At 53.7% G+C, this 18,617-nt stretch overlaps 1 protein-coding gene across 1 annotated transcript in view; it reads right to left on the bottom strand.

The window, feature by feature from the left end:
- PCNX2 (pecanex 2) overlaps positions 1-18,617 on the bottom strand; it is a 204,245-nt gene that overhangs the window by 150,647 nt on the left and 34,981 nt on the right. Inside the window, exons 9-12 of the mRNA XM_028531220.2 lie at positions 10,562-10,697; positions 4,865-5,010; positions 2,247-2,400; positions 2,130-2,162 (exon numbers count right to left, since the gene is read on the bottom strand). Coding sequence (XP_028387021.1) covers positions 2,130-2,162; positions 2,247-2,400; positions 4,865-5,010; positions 10,562-10,697 — 469 coding nt within the window. The remainder of the gene's footprint in view (positions 1-2,129; positions 2,163-2,246; positions 2,401-4,864; positions 5,011-10,561; positions 10,698-18,617) is intronic.

Raw genomic sequence — 18,617 nt, 5'->3', positions numbered from 1 at the left:
TTCCGGAACCCACGTAGCGCTCGGTTTTCTCTCTACACTCAGATGCATTTCTTTCCGGCTCAGGGTCCCTCATACCATATCCGTTAGCCCATCGTTATTAATTGTGCATCGATATTGGAAATAGAGGGTGTTACAATTTTTACTTTTATTGTGTTATTTTCTGGTTTCAACAACTGGCTCAGAATTTGTCACCTCTGTGCTCCTGGACAGAAACAAAGCAGAAAAGTCCGTCAAGTTCTCTAAGAGCAAGAGTCGCTTGATTTATTAATACCCCTCCCCGAAAACGTGCAAAGCAATGTCTCTGAGAAGCGCTTTGGTCCCCCGACAGCCGCTGACGCCTGACGATGTGGAGCCAGGCTGGCGAGGGCGGCGGGCTTGAGCATCGTCGTCTCTGCCCAGACCCGGCTCTCTCTCAACCAGTGCCTTCCGGAGCTGCTCTCACCCGTGCACCAGGCATGGTACCCCCGCCTCCTGACAGCGTGTGTGACTCCGTCGGGCTGCTAGGGGAAACGTTGTGTGGCTGCCATGCCTTCCTCCCTCTCCAGAGCTGTCTGAAAAGCGCCAGTGCGGGCCGGGACTCACTCGGGTAGAGGTCTGTGCAAGGGGCTCCACGACTGCCCTGAGCACCGTCACAGGCTGACGAGGGCCCCCAGCACAGTGAGAGGTCATCTCCTACGGTCTCACGACCACATGCTTGCGGCCTGACCCACTCTCTAGGCACCAGGGCGACACAGACGCTCCAACACCTGAGCGTACAGTGCCTCCGGGTCCCACCAATGGACGTGCCAAACCCACAGGCGAGGCAGCTGCCCTCAACCCCCGGCTTGACCGGTGTTCCCTGACTTCTCCTGGAAATACACGCGGGATGTGGACGTTTCTAGCGCCCGCCCCTCCCCCAGTCACCCGGAAGGATGACCCCGAGGTGCCTGGCTGGCTCGGGAGGACGTGGGTCCCGGGTGCGCTTGAGCAATACCTTCCGGAGCCGCCATGGCTCCTCGCAGCGCCCAGCCCAGATTTCGGCGATAATCACAACAATGCATCTCGGCACCCTAATTACACGGCTCCCGCTCGCCCTGACGGCCGGATTCCGGGATAAAGACGATGGATTGTCTGCAAACCAGTTATGGGAACCAAGGAGTTTAACAAGACAGCAGCCTGTGCCATGTGATCATCCAATTATAAGCTTTTCTTAATTACCACGAACTAAATGGGAGCCAGGACAGATTTACAAGCAGTCCTAAATCCTGACATGAATTTTTAAAAAGCACAATCGAGGGAGGATCCAGCCTTCTTTCACTGGGAGCATTTGCGGGGGGCCCATAGGACCTCCCACAACAAAGGGAAGGAAGGGGGCTCCTCAAAGAGCTGGGGGGCCCAGCAGGCAGTGGTCGCAGCACAAAGGCACGTGGCCGGGTGCCCAGCGGGCACAGTGCGGGAGCCTGTCCCACAGCACCGCACCCCGAAGGGTGAGGAGCGACCGGGTCGGGTTGGTAGCAACAGGGCGGGCTTCGGAACTCACAGGAGAACGTCAGAGCGCCCCAGGTTGGCACTGCTGAGCCCCGAGTCTCAGTTACAAAGTGGCCCAGGTGTGCGGATAAAAGGTAACGACACACTGAGTGTGAAACGGGAAGGGGGTGTTCAAGGAAGGACTGGCGCCTTCGTCACCAATGTGACCAACGACAGCTGTCGTTTATGAAGCCGTTTCTGAGTGCCAGGTGCGGCTTTAAGTCCGTGACTCGGGTTACTCTGGCCCCACAGGGACGCGGGGGTGTGGGGAGGGCCCCTGTTGCTCAGGGTCCAGCATTCAGCGGAGGGCCCTGGAGACGGAGGCAGGCGCCGTGAGGGCGGAGTCTGCAGCCTTGCCCACCGGGCTGCGCGGTCTTCCCGCCATGAGTCCAGAGGGACAGAAAAGAACCTGCCCATCCCCACAGGGCCATCCATGCCAGGCTCTCAGGTCCAGCCTGAACTTGCCCACCAGGCACTGACATTTCTACTTAATGTTGCTATATATATTCTCTCTCTCTGTATATACATATAGGTACATATTTTGCCCTTTGAGCAGACTCTGGCCATTCCCCCATCTGCAACAAAGCAGACGAGACAAGCGACATGTCTGCCTAGATACTCACGTGGATCGGCGAGGCGGGGTCAGGCTGGACGCTCTAGAACACAAACCAGAAGCCTGGGTCATCATCTCATGGTTTCAAGGACACGCTAGTGACGGAAAGCATTAGGGGCGGCCTTGCCTTGAGCAGGGAGTACTGGCAGCTGGCCATGACCAGGCAGAAGAGGAGCACCCACAGGTCTTTGCAGAAGCCTCGGCTCAGCGTCACGAAGCCCAGCAGGGACACCAGGACGATGAGCGAGACCGCCAGCACGTTCTCCTTGACGTCTTCGGTTCTGGGTGACACAAACACACACACACACACATGCACAGAGGCAGTGAAAGCTGTGTGTCTGCCTGCGGAGAGAACCCTGCACGCTCCTGGGCAGACAGACAGACAGTGACAGCCGAGCAGTTACGTTAGCACGCCTTTGTCTCCGGTGACAAGCTTCTGAGGTTTCTCTCTGTCTTTCCTTCCTCCTGTGCTTTACACGCAAAATTTTAACCCCAGATTCCTGTCACTGAGGCAAACGCAATGCAATCCCATGGGGCCTCCTTGGCCACTGAAGTGGGTGTCCTGGGAGAAGGCAGTTAACTCTTGCATCCAGCACAGTGAGATGCATCTCAGGTACAGCGTCGCTGGCTCCTTTAAATGGGGGAGGGCGAGTGACTACCTGGGTAACATTGATTTTTGCTTCCACACACACTCTCCCCAGCTGGGCCCGGGCCTGGTTTCAGGAGCCGGAAGAACTGGGGCCAGACGGCTGCCGGTGCAGCAGCCTGACGTGGGAGTGTCACGGCCACAGTCCCACTGTCTAGTTTTCTTTGGGGACTCAGAAATGGAGGGGTGGATCGAGAACGGGACTCATCGGGATGGGGTACTGTCAGAGGGTGTGCAGGTGGACAAGTGAGGGGGTGTTGGGGTGTGGGCACGAGGGGGCAGAGGGCTGGATCTCAGAGCTGGAGTAGGCGGGAGGCCACGACACAGGTAAGGCTGCAGGGCGAGAGAAGGTGGGTGAGTCCAAGTGCTACAGGTGGTTCGGGGTCACCTGAGGGCGTTGCCGGGCCCAGGAGGATGCGCAGAGGCCGGGATCCTGCTCTCAGGGGTGGGAGGTGTCTGCAGGGGGACAAGAGGCAAGAGGCACCACTACGGGAGCGAATGGGAGGGATGGAGTGAGCAAGGCGGCGTGGACCACAGGTCAGGAGTGTGAACCACAGGTCAGGGATGTGGATGGGTCGTTCACAAGAATTCACCGTAGTTCTGTATCTATTACTGTACAAATTCTTAAATGTTTATTGATTTTAGAGAAAGAGGGAGAGAGAGAGAGAGAGAGAAACAGTAATGTGAGAGAGAAGCTTTAACTGGTTGCCTCCCATAGGTGCCCCAACCAGGGATCGAACCTGCAACCTTCCGGTGTACAGGTGCAGGGACGATGCTTCCAACCCACTGAGCCACACCGGCTAAGGCCTCACCAAGTTTTGCTCATGTACCATTAGTCTTGCCCAGCGAGTAAGATCATTTACAGGCAGGGGCAATTGGCGACTTCATTCTTAGCATGCGGGTACTCCTGAACATTTTCTAAAATTAATAAATTTATTTTTTTAGTGCAGTTTTAGATTCACAGCAAAATTAAAGAGCAAATGCAAAAAGGTTTCCAGATATCCTTCCCCCAACACACACCATCTTCCCCACCATCAGAATCAGCTACTCCAAATCTCAATAATTCCTTCTTGAAACAAAAAAATTAATATTTCAAAACCTGCCTCATCTAATGGAATGTATTGTCTGGGACTATTTTAGTTAAGTACGAAACGTTCGTCTTAAGTGTGTGTCCCTCGGGTGACATAGGGCTGTTAGAAAAGCCATTGTAACCCCATTCCTTGACTTGTGGGTCCTGGAATTTACTGTTGTAATTTTGCATGGCTATAGTTTTTAGCACGTGATCACGCATGGAAGACACCGCAATGACAAGGAGTCACTGGGGGACCAGCGCCAGCGCGGCAGGCAGGCACCCAGCCTCCCCACCCCAGGGGCTGGCACGGCACTGCGGAGCAGCGTCTGCCGATGACAGCGTCAGCAGCAGCATCTTCCAGTTTTCAAGGCAGCGAACCAGTCAAAACTAGACAGCCCTGTCCTTCGTCTCTCTCGAGGTGGGGGGGGGGGGAGTGGGGAGTGGAGAGCCCCCTACCCTGTCACCGTCACACCTTAACCAACCTGAGGCTCCTCCCTCCACCCTTCTCGCTCAGGAAGCACATCCCCAACCCAGCGACAGGCTCACTGATTCTAGAGACAGGGGAAGGGAGGGAGAGCGGAAGGGATGGAAGCACGGATGGGTCCTCCCTCACACACCCCGACCAGGGCCTGAACCCACCACCTGCCCGGACCAGGGATCGAACCCGCAACCTTTTGGTGTACAGGACGACTCTCCAACTAAATGGGCTGCCCAGCTAGGGCATCCAACCCACAGCATTTTATCTTGAGGAACTTGGTAAGAGGTGAGGAGGCACAAAAGGGTTTAAAGAGGAGAAGACCGCTCAACTTGGTGCGTATCAGACAGGAGTGGCGGCAGAACCAGCGCTGTCAGAGGGCAGAGGTAGAGGTCTCTCCATTTCCCGTTCCCGCCCGTGAGGATCTCACTCCCACTCCGGGTGGGCGGCGCCTCCGCAGTCGCCCTTGAACGCCTCTCCCCCACCCATAGCCCCGCCCACAGCCCCGCCCCCACTGCGTTCTCCATTGCGCACCTAGGCTCGGGGACTTACCGATCCAGCAGCGCCAGCAAGGCGAGGCGATCGTACCAGACTTTAATCCACTTGCCAGGGAAAATGATGAACTTGTAGAACTGCTCTCGGTTAAATTTCCCCGGTGCCGAAGAACACGACGAGTCCTCCAGCTCCCGGCTCCGAGGCTGTCGGACACCAACAGACAGAACAGAGGAGGATCTTACACGGACCCCGCGCTGCCGCAAACGCGCCTCGCAATTCAGAAGTAGGAAAAGCAGACGCACAAACCCACCCATCTCACGAAAATGGGTGCTCGGAGACAAGGGCGCTCGCTGATGGACGAGAAGGCTCGTCCTTACCAGCACACCCCACTTCCATCCTATCGCACCACTAACACTGCACACTCCCCCTGTCAAAACACCAGTTAATTAAGGCCAAACACTACATGGAAGAGAACTCCATGGGGTTCCCTAAGAGAACTCTTAGGGATAATCAGAAGTCAACAAAAGATCTTAAGTGACTTCCTTTGTGAAAGGCATGTTATTTAATGTAACACTGAGATACACATTCAAGTTTTACTGAGAGTAGAAAGATTTTTATTGCCAATATGTAGGCTGCTGCTGAGGCCTGATATCGGAAAAACTGGAGTATTTACAGAAAAAAACTCTAAACCAGCCAAACAGAGAGAGGTGGGGAAAGTCAGGCCCAGGTTTAAAACGTGTTAACCCCAAGCCTGCCTGCGATCTGCTGTCCCCCAGTGGGGGCCTTGCTGGCTGACCTGACCTGTCTGACAAACACTCCACGAGTGACCTGGGAGCCGGACACGAGGCTGGGACAGGAAGTAAGGAGAACCCGGTGGGCTGGGTGCCCGGCGCCCCGCTGCCTATGTGACAACACCCTGGAGGTGTCCTAATGGCCACGCAGGATCCCAGCCACAAACAGCAGGCCAGGCCCAGCACTGCACTTCCTGAAGGAGAGTTGGCCCCACGCCTGGGGCACCCCAGGGACCACTGAGTGCAGAGGTCGGGAGGACGGAGAGGAGGAAGGGACATGAGAGAGGGAGAAAGTCAAACTTACCTCTTCTGACACCTGACACCATATTGTACAAAACTGAAGTACAATAGTTAAATAGCTTGTTATGAAATTTCCAGAGGTTATACCTGCAATTAAGTATCAATTAATACGTATCTCACTTATTCATTATCGATGAGGAATAATTTCATATTGCTTAATTTCTCAGGACACCAGAGACTACCCTCTTTAAACCCAATGTGTTCAATGTTGACCGCTGTCATGCCCTCTTCCAAAAGCAGGCTGTGCAACCCGGTCCACGGGCGCAGTGGAGCGAGCCGCCCCTGTCGGGCCCAGGAGGCTCCGCGTGTGTCCTGAGAGCCGGGACTCCAGGCTTCCTCCTCCCCCTGGGTAGCACCGGGTGCCGTGCTTTTTAAAAGCTCACACTCCTATCACATACTGAGTCGACACAAACGCATGCCTCTGAAATGTGTGTGAGGTGTAAGAACGCTGACTCAGTGAACACCTGGGTGGCTGTCACCTGGTACAAGGAAGACAGTGTCGCCCTCAGGAGAGCATCGCGCGCCCTACGGGCCACTCCTCTGCTGTCCTCTCCCTCCTCCTTCTGAGGCCCCTGCTGCCCTTGGTCTGCGTCTGTCACTCCCTCCTTCCCTTTGCTGTCACCGTGCTTCCATCCAAAGCTTCCGTATTATTCAGTTTTATGCTTTTGAACTTCACCGACTTTTGAAGTCATACCGTGCGTGTCCTTTAAACACTTGCTTTTTGCTTCTTTTCCTCCACTCCGCATTATGTTCCGGAGACTCATACATGCTGTTTTGTAGCCGTAAAATCCACTTTCATGGTTGTATAATATTCCATCCACTTTCATGGCTGTATAATATTCTATTGCATAGATATGCCATCTTACTGTTGAATATTTAGGGGTATCTTGCTTTTTCTTCTCCTTTTATTTATTTTGCTATCACGTGGCTATGAACATTCCTGAACATGTCTCCTGGCACACAGGTGCAGGAATTGCTTTAGAACAAGACACCCTCCTCGGAGGGAACTGCTGGGATGCAAGCGTCCAGCTGCACCAGAGGTTCAACTTCACGAGGAAACAAACTGTTTGGCTTTTCCAGGAAAGGCACACATTTGCCCCAGATGGAATTGCTGGGTATGGAAATGTCTAATTTATTCGAAAAATAAGAAACTTGAGAAAAACAAGTTTTCCGAAGTGCTTCTGTCAGCTCACACGCTCGCCGAGAGCGTGGAAGAGCTGCGTGGCTCCCCAGCCTCCCCGGCATCCGGCAGTGCCGGTGACTTTAATGTCTGCCGATCTGTCAGTATGAAGGGAGAGTTCAGTTTTATTCTAGTTTGCATTCCCTGCATTATTAATGAAGCTGAGCATCTTAGTCCAATTTTCCTTTTTCTTCATGAAATCATTTGTTCTTTTCTCTCTCGGTTCCGTTTGTCTTTCCTCAGTTTCCATGTGAGAATGTGTGTGCTTACGCATGCCTATGTAGGTACACACATATGTGGGTGTGCAAGTATGACTGTGTATACACACATGTGTGTACATCTATGATCAAAACCTTTCCTAATGACACGAACTATAGATATTTTCCGAGTTTATGGCTTATTTTTTTCACTTTCTTATGCTGTTACTGGTAAATAAACATTCTTAATTTAAATGATATACACTGTAATTTATCCACTTTTCTTATAAAGTAAAAACTTCTGTACTTTTTTATGCTTTGTTTATCCAATGCCTTTCTACCCCAAAGTCTTAAAGATACTTCATTTTATCATCTCTCTTAAAGTTGTATAGTTTGGCCTTTTACATTTATGAGCCTACCAGGGCATTTGTACATTTTCTTCCCCATCAAAACAATCACTGTCCCGCTACAATCTGTCAACATGTCCACCCTGCCCTCCCCGGGTCGCCGGAACAGCAGCGCCTTCATCTTCACGTTCACACTCTCGGTGGCATGTGCTGCCCCGCCCCCTCCTTCTCTCCTTCTGGAATCCCGACGCGGGCACTGCGGCCCTTCTCACCCTGGCTCAGTGCTTCCCTGCCCCGCCTCCTTTTCTGTTTCCTCTGTCTCTCTGTGCGACAGCTCAGTCACCTCGAAAGGGGTGGTGACGGAAAGTGATGTGACTCTGGGTGGCGGGAACACGGTGCAACATACAGATCATGTGTCATAGAAATGTGCACTTGAAACCCATATGATCTTATAACCAACGTCACCCCCATAAACTTAATAATTTAAAAAAGGCATACAAATTATTTTTTAAAAGAATACATTCCTCAAATTTTATTTGCTCGGTCAGTGGAAGAAAACTTACTTGACTTTTGACCTATAGCCAAATTGCTTCTCGAAAAGGCTATACTAACTTTCAATGTCATAAAAGTCATATTAATGTGTATTTTTCAAATAAGTGTTCAAACTGTCATGTTTCATATACTATTGATTCATAAAAATAAAATAAAAAATAAACAAGCAGAGAGTTTCTCCTGCTCTCACTGCAGGTTTACCAGGTCTCTACTCTCACGTGCCAAGTTCCTTGTTAAATTCTTTAAAGTTTTATTCTCATTATTATACCTTTTATGTGAGGTATTGGGTGCTTTCTCAGATCTTCTGGGTCATTATACGGCCTTTTGCTTCTTTCTTACATTTTCAATCTCTTATCTCCTTGTACATGAGACACACTGACCCCTATTCTGAGTCGGATCGGTACGATTCCTAGACGCCGCGAGGGTGCCTCTGCTTTCTGTCGGCTTTGCTCGCCATGACTTGTGGGCGCTTCTTCTCCAGGGCGTTTTAGAAGTTCCGCTTATACACGTTTTCCTTGGCTCTTTATTAGCACGAATTCTCTGAGCACAATGTTAAAGCTCTGTCACTCCACATCAAAACGCACTTTCACTTTCTGCCAGGAACTTGGAGGCGACTCCGCCCTGGTGGTGTTTCAGGCTGCGTTCTTCCTCTGAGGTGTGTGGCCCATCCCTGCCTCCTACGTAAGGGCTGCAAACCCACGTGGAGGCGGGCGGCCCTAGGTGCAGGGCCCTGCGTGGGTGGGGCTGGAGAAGGCAGGGAGTGCTCAGCTGACCCTGACAGCAGGGTGCTGCTCCTCGGGGTCCCGGATGACGCGCTGCACTTCCTACATTGTGCTTTGTCCCCTGTCCTAACAGAAAAAGAACGGGAGAGCCCTCCTGGGGCCCTCCCCACTTAGAGAGCTGCTATGCAATTCACACAGTTTCCCTGTATCGGGGGAAATGCAAGTTTCTCATAAAAACCCACATTCCACAGCCCCCCCCCCCCCCGGCCCCATGGCTTGTGGGGGAAACAAATAGGGGCATCTGAGGTGGGGGCTGGGCCCAGGGGAGTGCACGGAGGTCCAGGAAAGATCAGTGGGGCCAAGGACACTAGAGAAGAGGAGGCTGCAGAATGCCTGGTCCCCAGAGCAGGGGGCTGATGCAGGGTCTGCAGCTGCCACCACTGCACGCCGAGTGGGCAGGAGCAGCCACCCCCTGCGGGTGCCACGTAGCACCCGGTGACCAGGCTGGCCCCACGCTCGGCCACGAGGAGGCGCCCTCCCACCTCCCCCAGTTGTCCCTGAAAACCGGGACAGGCAGGTGAGACCGAATACAAGGAAGGGAAGAAATAGCCCTAAAAACGGACTCTTTGAATTAACCGAATGCTTTTTCCCACTGAAACCCTTCCCGCCCGAAAGGGCTGCATTACGCCTCACTGGCGCTCTGAAGTCCAGCCCACCTCCCCAACCCCACCGAGTCAGCGGGAGTCAGGACTCCGAGCAACCTGCGGCCCCTTAGACGAGAACACGACATTTCCCCTTCGTGTAGGACCAATCACCGACGCACTGGGCTGTCGCGCATACTTGGGGAAGTTCTGGTTAAGCAACCATAAAAGCAGATTAAAGCTCTATTATTTTTTCACGAGTAAGACTCTGTAGAGAAATCAAACATGGCCAGGAGGAAGGCGAATACAGCTATAAAGAACTTGAACTAGCTGGACAGCATCCCACTGTGACCCTCCTCCCCAGGCGGTGACAACTGAAACCCACCTTCCCCCGGGGTCCGGCCCCTGCCCCTTCTGAGGAGCCTGCCCACGCTCCGTCTGCAGAGGCCCAGGGCTGACTGAGTCTGCCGCTCTGAGCGCACGTCTGGGCGTGTCTCCCCGCCCACGTTGTTACCCTTTGTTTCGGGTTCTTGCTCTGCCTCTCCCTGAGTCTCATTAAAGGTGCACCAAGCGAGGCAACATTAGCAAGTTCTCTCCCCTTGTTGATAACGTCATTTCCTCCAAGAACAAAGTGTCTCTGATTGCTTAATAGAGAAGGCCATATTAAATTAGTAAAAATCCAGATCTTTTCTGAACCACCAGGGACAAAAAATCAGCATCCTAACCAAGTGCTGTGGGATCTGTACACCCAGTAAGCCAAGACCGATGTCAAGGACCCCCTCACGCATTTGGAAGGGCAAGTGAGACAGTGGCCAGCCTGTCAGCACCCACAGAAGGGGACCTGCTCCCTAAATGGCTTCATGTTCCCGTCCCTTCAGGGGACCACCGTGCAGCGAAGTATCCACAGCCCAGGGCTGTCACATGCAGGGTGAGCCCCGACTAATGCTGTTGGGCGATCCAACCTGCAGGCGGGGCCAAGAGCCCGGCTTCTGGAATGCTCACACGCAGCGACGCTGGCACGCACCCGTGGGCTCTCCGGCTGGGTCCTCCGCGCCACCATGAGCAACAGCTGCTGCTGGAGTGCGCTGACCGCGGGGTCCCCAGAGGAAGGGTCCGGGCTCCCAGAAGTGGTGGTGCTGGAGGAGCTGAGCTGTATGTCCCTGGGGATGGGCGAGACAGAAGCTCTGGTCACCTGGCAGTACGGAAGGCGTCTGCTTATTAGACACAGCACGGGGACAGTGGGGATCCCCAGCGCAGGCGGGGAGAAGCAGGCCGGCGTTGGGAATGTGTGGGCAGGGCTAGCATCTGGCAGGACTGGTCCAGTCCTTCAGGCTGTGGGGGGCGCATGTGCCACGGGGGGTGGGCAGGTAGATGTCTGGCGTTCTAGCGGTGACAACCTTAATGTTCTGTATCTCGCATGGATGGGGCAGGGGCAGCAACACTTTCCAGCCCCGTACTTTGTGAAGACGATGACCAGTGGGCTGGGTGATCCCCATAACACCCATCAGGAAGAAAAAGTGATCATTCAACACCTCTGCCGCCTCCTCCGACCCCCCAACACCCCCCACAGGTCCTCCCCAAACCCCACCCCAGCCCAAAGCCCAGGAAGCACCCATCAGGTAAAATAAACGCCTCCGGTAATTGAAGAGGAGGACCTCACTACATTGGTTATGACCTACGTGGAAATAGACGTATTGTCTTTAATCACCTACAGATGACCGGACGTACACCCTGGAAGGGTTAACAGAACCCTTCAAGCAAGCTCAGGCCTGGCACTTCCCTCTGGCCCAGAGAGCAAAGTGACGACACATTCTCCACCTGCTTTTCGAGGGGTGCCAGTGACTCTGCGGGGACAAGAGTGCCTGCCTACCTTCCAGTCACTTCTGACAGAACCCCTGCTAACATAACTGCCTTGTCCTCCGTCACCTAGGACTGCATGCTTCAGAAGGGACGCTAGGTCCCTCCCCCCCACATGCCAGAGGTACATCCTGGTCTGTCCCCTCCCACGAAGGGAAGTCCGTTCACCTGGCCGGCTGGGAGCAGACAGCAGTCCGCCGGGGAGAAGGGAGCTTGTGGGCAAGTGTTTCTACTTCTTGAATGGTAACACGGGTAAGAGACTCTCTCTTTCTCCTGGCCTTTAGATGTGATGTGAGTTAGAAGTACTCGGAGCCACAGCAGCCACACTATCATCATGAGGCTGAGGACAGAAGCCCCGAGGACAGCCGAGCACAGAGATGGAGAGAAACGGGTTTCTTGGTGACCAGCCAACCCTGCGCTGCCCACACCTCGGGACTCCCTGTGTTCTGTCTGATACGGCTCACCGTGCCATAGTTTTTAACGCTGTGGATCTGCGTCTTGTCTCACTCGCAGCCCGAGCCACCTCAGGAGCACAGACGCTGCACCACAGTCGTGACCTTCTGACTTCTAATCTCACATTCCACTCCAAGTCTCTGACCAGCTCTGGGGTCTTGCTTGTTCCAAACTGCCTGCTGCTGTGTTCGTAAACACGCAAACACTGCTCCACAGGAAGCGCGTTTGCACCGGGTCGGTTTCTCTGCATGGTGTACAACCCTACGTTTCCGACACAGTGCATGAGGATCTGAGGACATGCGCGGTGAGGGCCTCCTGGTAAGAAGGACCTTCCGGGAGGAAACGTCACGTGTTAGAATCAGGGTGTGAGAGACGGGCCAGGGGGGTGAAGTGCGCGGAGCTGGAAAACGCAAAGGGCCCCTTCGTTCTTCGACGATTGTTCCGTAAGCAGCCCCTCTGCTTCTGGTTTACGTTCGCAGTGACTGTGTGTTGGGGCCGAGAGAAGGCAGGCCTGGGAGGCAGCGCTCACTCAGACGCTTCCTCCACTTTGCAGAGAAACCGCTGAGGACGGTGATGCTCTCATTTCACTGTGAAACACAATAGGATTCAAAGTGCCTTGTTAATACAAATGTGGAGTAATCTGAAACGCAGCAAAGGCCAGAGACGCACTAAAACCAAGGGATTAACCTGACTTCCCTGTGGGTGATGACTGCAAATAGGCCGGTGTGGGGGAGGAAGAGGTTTGTGCCTCCACGAGGAAATGCGAGAAGGTCTAGAGCGCCCTCTAGTGCCAACCGAGATAAACTAAGACTGGGCCGTAGGGCAGCACCCAGCCCTCCTGCGGGGAACCAGGACGAGACAGGAAGTGGCCCTGACACCGTGGCTTAAAGTTTGCACCTCGCTCGGCCTCTTCCCGATCGCAAAATAATAATAAGTAACGACTCCCTTATGCAAGCCATCGAGCGATCCTCTGCCGAGGCCTCGGGTTTGGTTTTCCTGACAAACTCTTTCGGAAGAATTCCAGAATTACACACAACGGGGCTGGAGCTTCCGCTCTCCCACTCACTACCTGCCACTCTGAGCCTGCTGCTCTCCTACCTCCAACCGTCCTCCGGGAAATGGGGGGACGCCTCCCCCACGGGCCTTGTCGGGAGAAGTAAATCAGGCCAGGGCATCAACCCCAAACGGTGCCCCCAAGATACGGGCACCTGACCACCATGTCTGAACGTGCCGTTTCCTCCTATTCATGCAGGACCTGATTTTGCTTATTCTCGTCATAAACAGCAACGGGGCCCCTGTGCTTTTCACACGGTGGCACACGGATTCTAGTTGTTTCTATCAGCAGGGACGGGGAAGAGAAAGAGTGTTTCGCCCTCGGTTCGCACCCAATCCTCTTCATTTTATCACGACAGGCGGAAGCGGCACATCGAGCTCCCTCTCAGCCAGTGGCCTTCACGGGAGCGAGCCCTTAGACAAGACGTGAAGACCTTAAGGAAGATCCTCCTCTGAGCTGCACCACACGCGTGCCCTCGTCAGAAAGCCTGTAGGCCTGTGGCGGTGGGCCTGCTGTTTGGCCGGGAGGGGACAGACCTACAGGACGCGCTGCTTGGCGGACAGAACCATCCCTGACTTAGATCTTCTCCGGAGCCCCGGTGTTGGAGCTGGGACCTGGACACCAGCCCGCCAGGCAAGAACCGAAGAGGCTGCGACGTGCCGGCAGACCCGGGGTGCACGGGAGGCTGCCTACCGATGGGTGGAGACCACCTCTCTTTTTCCTTCTGTCTGCATCTCTCTCACACTGCCTGCCGCTTATTCCCCCCTGTTTAGTTTTGGACTGTGAGCTGCACAGTCACCTGAAAAGTCTCTGTATTTCTCACTGAAGCCCAAAGACTTCCCCCACGTTAATAAATATGCGATGTGACTGTGCTAAGTTGCAAGAGACATTTCCTCCCTTAAAGTAGCAGTGGAATGGAAATACGCAAACCTGCATTACCCGCCTTCGGAAACATGTCCGAGCCATGCTGCCCATCTGGTCCTGATTAGCCTGCGCTCTGGTTAGTCTCTGCAGACTAGTTTGGTTTAGGGTTATAGCAGAGATAAATTGGTTTAAACTAGATTGAGCTCAGAGCAATGGCAGAGACGGTGATTAGTGGCGGAAACCACGGAGAGGGCAGCCAGGAAAAGGAAGTAGGGATGGACCAGGAGCTGGAACCTCGTCTGGGCCAGAATGGTGCCCTTTTGCGTGGGCAAAGGGGGGTCTCGAAATCGACGGTGAGAGCACCCCATGATATCACACCCCCAGGTTTTCACCCATCGAAGCTTCTACTGGTGACGAATCATCAGAATACCTGCACTCCTATCTTTTTCCACTGATGTGGAAATACATTCCTGAAATTCTTCATCTTCCCGGATCTCAGAAATTACAGCCCCCGCTGGAGCGGGGAGGGAGGGGGCCTCTCTTTCCCTGTTCACTCTGTCTTGTTTGTCAAGCTTTCTCAGGGGATGCGGGAACAGGCCACCCAGGGAGCAGTGCAGGAATGAAGGTCACAGCAACAATATTCCATGTGCAGGATATTTAAATAAGGCAGCCCCGTTTGGAAAACTGCAGCCTGTTATTTAGACTTTTACAGGGATTCTTGTTTTAAAGTCTGCAAACAGTTCTCCTTTCATATGACAGCAAAAGTCGTCTGTGCGTTTGAGATAAAGGGACGCCAGAGTGGGAGCCAGCCAGGGCCTCCAGCACGGGGCCTGAGTGCCACCGTGTGGCCGTCGGGGCTGTGACCATGGAGGCAGAGCCCCACAGGGCCGCAGGGCTTCTCCCCAGGGAGTCGGAGAAGGTGCTGCAGAGAACAGAAGTCTCTCTAGAAGGAACCTCACGCACCTTCCATCCTCCTGACCCCGTGCCCGGGTGACAACTGAACCTTGCTAGCCAGTCACAGAACAGAATGAGGACCACAGGGGACAGGTCTCAGGGCAGTGTCGACAAGCAGAAGAGGGGACACAGAGAAGGAGAGTGGCAGAAACACGTCAGCCGCTGGATGATCGTCAGCCACGTGACCAAAGGCACCAAGAGCCCCCTGAACTTTTTAAGTGTAAAGCAACGAACGCACACCTCTCATTGTGCAAGTCAGCAATAAGGCAGCTACACACATACTCTAGGTTTTTACAATTAGAGCTGGAATTTTCACCTTACCCTTGAAGGGGCTATGGGACCGCCAGGAGTGTCTAATGTCAGGAGATTCACACTTGACATTTTGAAGACCCAACCGATCCACATCAGCGCCGCCCAACATTCTGCCTCAGCTATTCCAAACCAGGGATCACTATTCCTTCCAGCTAATGTAGAAAAGAGAGTCTATAAAAGACGGGATTATTTTTGCACTTTCTGCCTGTGGACCTTCTATGGGGACCAGGTACCCAGTTCAGCATTGTGGCTGCAAAGAGCTTCCTTGGGAGCTGGTCAGAGTAACAGGGCAGTTTCACCGAGATCAGGGTCGTAGAGGCTCACAACCCCAACAGCAGGGGAGACCTCCAAGGGTGTGACACAGACTCAGCGCAGCGCTCCGGGCCCCCTTTGCAGTCCAGTATGCAGTGGGTTTAGGGATTCGGGGCCGCTTTCAAAATAAACCTCATTCCTAACCAGAACAGTATCTGCTTCGAGATGCACGACAATGATTCGGAAACAAATAAAAGCCAAAAATAAGTGAGTCCACATACATAAATACATGATTACCCAATCTACTTCACTTCTGAAATAAAAACAAGATAAGGTACAAAAATTGCTGAGTACAACTAATTTTCCCCAGGATGACTCTTTCACTCAGAGGGCTACATGCCTGCTTTATGAGTGATAGAAACTCAGAACTACTCTGCCTTCCCTTCAGATCTCCCTGGAGAACAGGCGGTGTGCATTTCATGTGCATTTCGTGTGCGTTTTCATTAGTTACTTATGACATTGGAAAAGCTGGACAACTCCTGAGGCATGGTTATCCACCCTCCTAGGAAGAGTGGTCTGCCATGCTACTTGGAAGAATTTATAGACAAAAGCAAAGTACATCTTTGCTGAACCACCAAGCTTCCACTGCGAGACCTACAGGAGAAGTAACAAAAATTCACTCCACAATGCGCCCTCCGGACACTAAACACACGCCAGCTCTCCGGGCAGACAGCCCACTGCAACTTCGGTTTTCCAGGCAGAGCAGTAACGCCCGCCTTCCGGGCAGATCAGCTCAGTGTGGGCTCTGGGCTGCTGAGTCAGCCCTGCGTCCTGGATAAGGACACGCTGATCTGAATTCACCCTCTGGAAGTTCCTCAGCGTGGAGACTCTAAAGGCTGCGGTTCGAGCCGGCGTTTCTGCCTCCTACTTTCTGGGGCAAACAGGCTACGTTAGACAGTGTTACGGAAGGCACCTGCTCTGCACACAGCTATCGCGCAACCGGAAAGCACTGCTCGTGTTTCCGCAGCAGTGAACGAGAAAAGTGTCGGCTCCCACGAGGACACCGGGGCCAAGGAAGGAAATTCGCTTCCTTTCCCAGCTTCCTCCGGGAATCCCCCAGAGAGACCTGGAAGTTCCGCTGCAAACAATTCCCTATTCATGCTCGGGAGACGGGGACATAAAACTGTCCCATGACAACGAGGCCGAACAAAGGCGAAGAGGGACGGCTTTCTTGCCAATGACGAGAATCAGGGGAGTAATGGCCTAGTTGGAGGCAATCCCAGCCACTAAGTTGCCTCAGGGGGAACGGGCTGTTCTTCTGGCATCTTCTACGGCCGAGTGGCTCAGACACAGCCCCCACCGGGCATCCTTCCAAGTCCCAAGTCAAAGGTTATGTTTACTAAATTATAGGAAAACTCAAATTTTAATGGCATTAAAAGCCAGGGACATAACACCAAAGTACCTACTCTAAGATTGCCACAGAGGCCAAAATGCTGGAGCACAACACTTTAGTAGGGAGACTCTAAGGTGCTTTACCCCCATCAAGTCCCATAAAGTGACTCACGAACGTGCTAGGGGAAAGGGTTCCAAAAACCCTGCCGCTTCTGTCCAGGAAGAGTAACCGCAGTTACCACTCACTGCGCCCCAGTGCTCTCTACATGTGCCCCAGTGTTCACTGTGCCCCAGGGCTCACTGCACCCCAGGGCTCACTGTGCCCTCTGTGTCAGGTGCTGCCCCCAGCACTGCATGGACTATTACATTTAACTTCTAAAGCCTCCCTGTGAATTAGTCCCCGGTACTGTTTCCAGTGAAAGTAGCTCAATGTCAAACACAAAGTAAATACTAGTTGCTGGAAGCGAAGCCTACACCTGTCTAAGACGGACGTCCGTGCTGCGAGACCCTGAACTCCTGGTTTCTGGGGCGTGGTTTCATCACGGCCCCTGTTCACGGGGACGAGACCGTGGAACCCACAACTGGAAAACCTCATTTGTGTCTCAAACCTGATTTCTATGTAGAATGGTTTAAAGAGAGTCACTTTTCAGGATTTTTAATTGTTTCTTCCTCCATTTCCCCACTCACAGAAGGGGAAGATAACATTCTCAATTCCAATTGCAGACCACGAGAACTGCTGGTGTCTCTGCTCATCTCCCTCACCCACCGCACCCATCGCACCCCTGCAGGTGCTTTTTATTACAATTCTCTTTAAAGAAGCCCAGTAATCAATTCCACTGCCACTTTACCAGAAAGCGTGTCCTCGGGGGTCACTGTTGATTTCTGCCGCCCAGCATCCACCCTGCCCCGAATTTCTCTCCGAGGAGCCACCCCCACGCACTCTCCAGGGAACCCACAACTGCAGCTCTGTCTGTGGGCAAGGGCCCGAGCCCAGCAGTCGCCCCTGTGATTGGGCTCGGGTACGAGGCCCAGTCAGAACCAATCAGACATGACGGGGCCTGCACTGGGGCTCATGGGAAAGAGGTCGGTTGTCCTGCAGGACTGGAATGAGGGGATGTCATGTCTGGGGTGGCTACAGGCATCTTTTGACCACCAGGGTGCGGTGTGTGAGTGGTGTCAAAACAGGCACAGGGGTGAGGGACAGAGAAACCACCAAGAAGACATCTACCCAAGATGTCAGCACAGGACCACCAAGCTCCCGGGCCAAGGAGACCCGTGTGACCGGAGCTGTCCCCCTATGGCATGGAGGCAGAGTGGAAAGCAGGCAGGTGGTGGAGATGAGCCTCTTTCCCACAGGAGTGGCTCTGGACACAGGCAGCTGGCTGCCCAGGGTCAGGGCCCCGTTGGGACTGCGTGGCTGGGGAAAGCCACCCCCTGGAACACCGGTCAGCTCTGCCAGCAAGGCAGACACCGGCATTCCTAAGCAGGTGACAGCAGAGGTAGCAGTGACAAGAGAACGCCCTAGGAGGCTGGCACAGAACAGAATTCCAGTGGAGGCCAAGGCCAAGGATGGCCTTCATTCGAGGCACCGAGGAGGCTCCCCGTGAACTTCCCAGACACAGCTGGTGAGGAAACTTTCACCTTGGGAAGGAGCGTGGAACCACAGATCTGGGATTAAGGCTCCCAGAACCCGCTTTACGCTCTGCAGGCGTGCAGCCTACAGCATTCCAGTCACACCACAAAAGTCTCCCATGAATCCCAAGTACACCTACAATTTGAAAGCAATGCACACGAAAAATCAGCTTCCACACTGAGAGAAGCAGCTGGGGCCCGTCCACACGGACTGTCCTCCAAGGACCCTGAGGTCAGGACGAGGGAGGGATCCAGCCCACCGCCGCGCTGAGCCTCACAGCCTGCCCACTGCCGCCATCAGTCCGAGGCT

Source organism: Phyllostomus discolor, chromosome 15 (assembly GCF_004126475.2).
Source record: "Phyllostomus discolor isolate MPI-MPIP mPhyDis1 chromosome 15, mPhyDis1.pri.v3, whole genome shotgun sequence".
Lineage (NCBI taxonomy): Eukaryota > Metazoa > Chordata > Mammalia > Chiroptera > Phyllostomidae > Phyllostomus > Phyllostomus discolor.
This window is presented reverse-complemented; position numbering and strand designations above follow the sequence as displayed.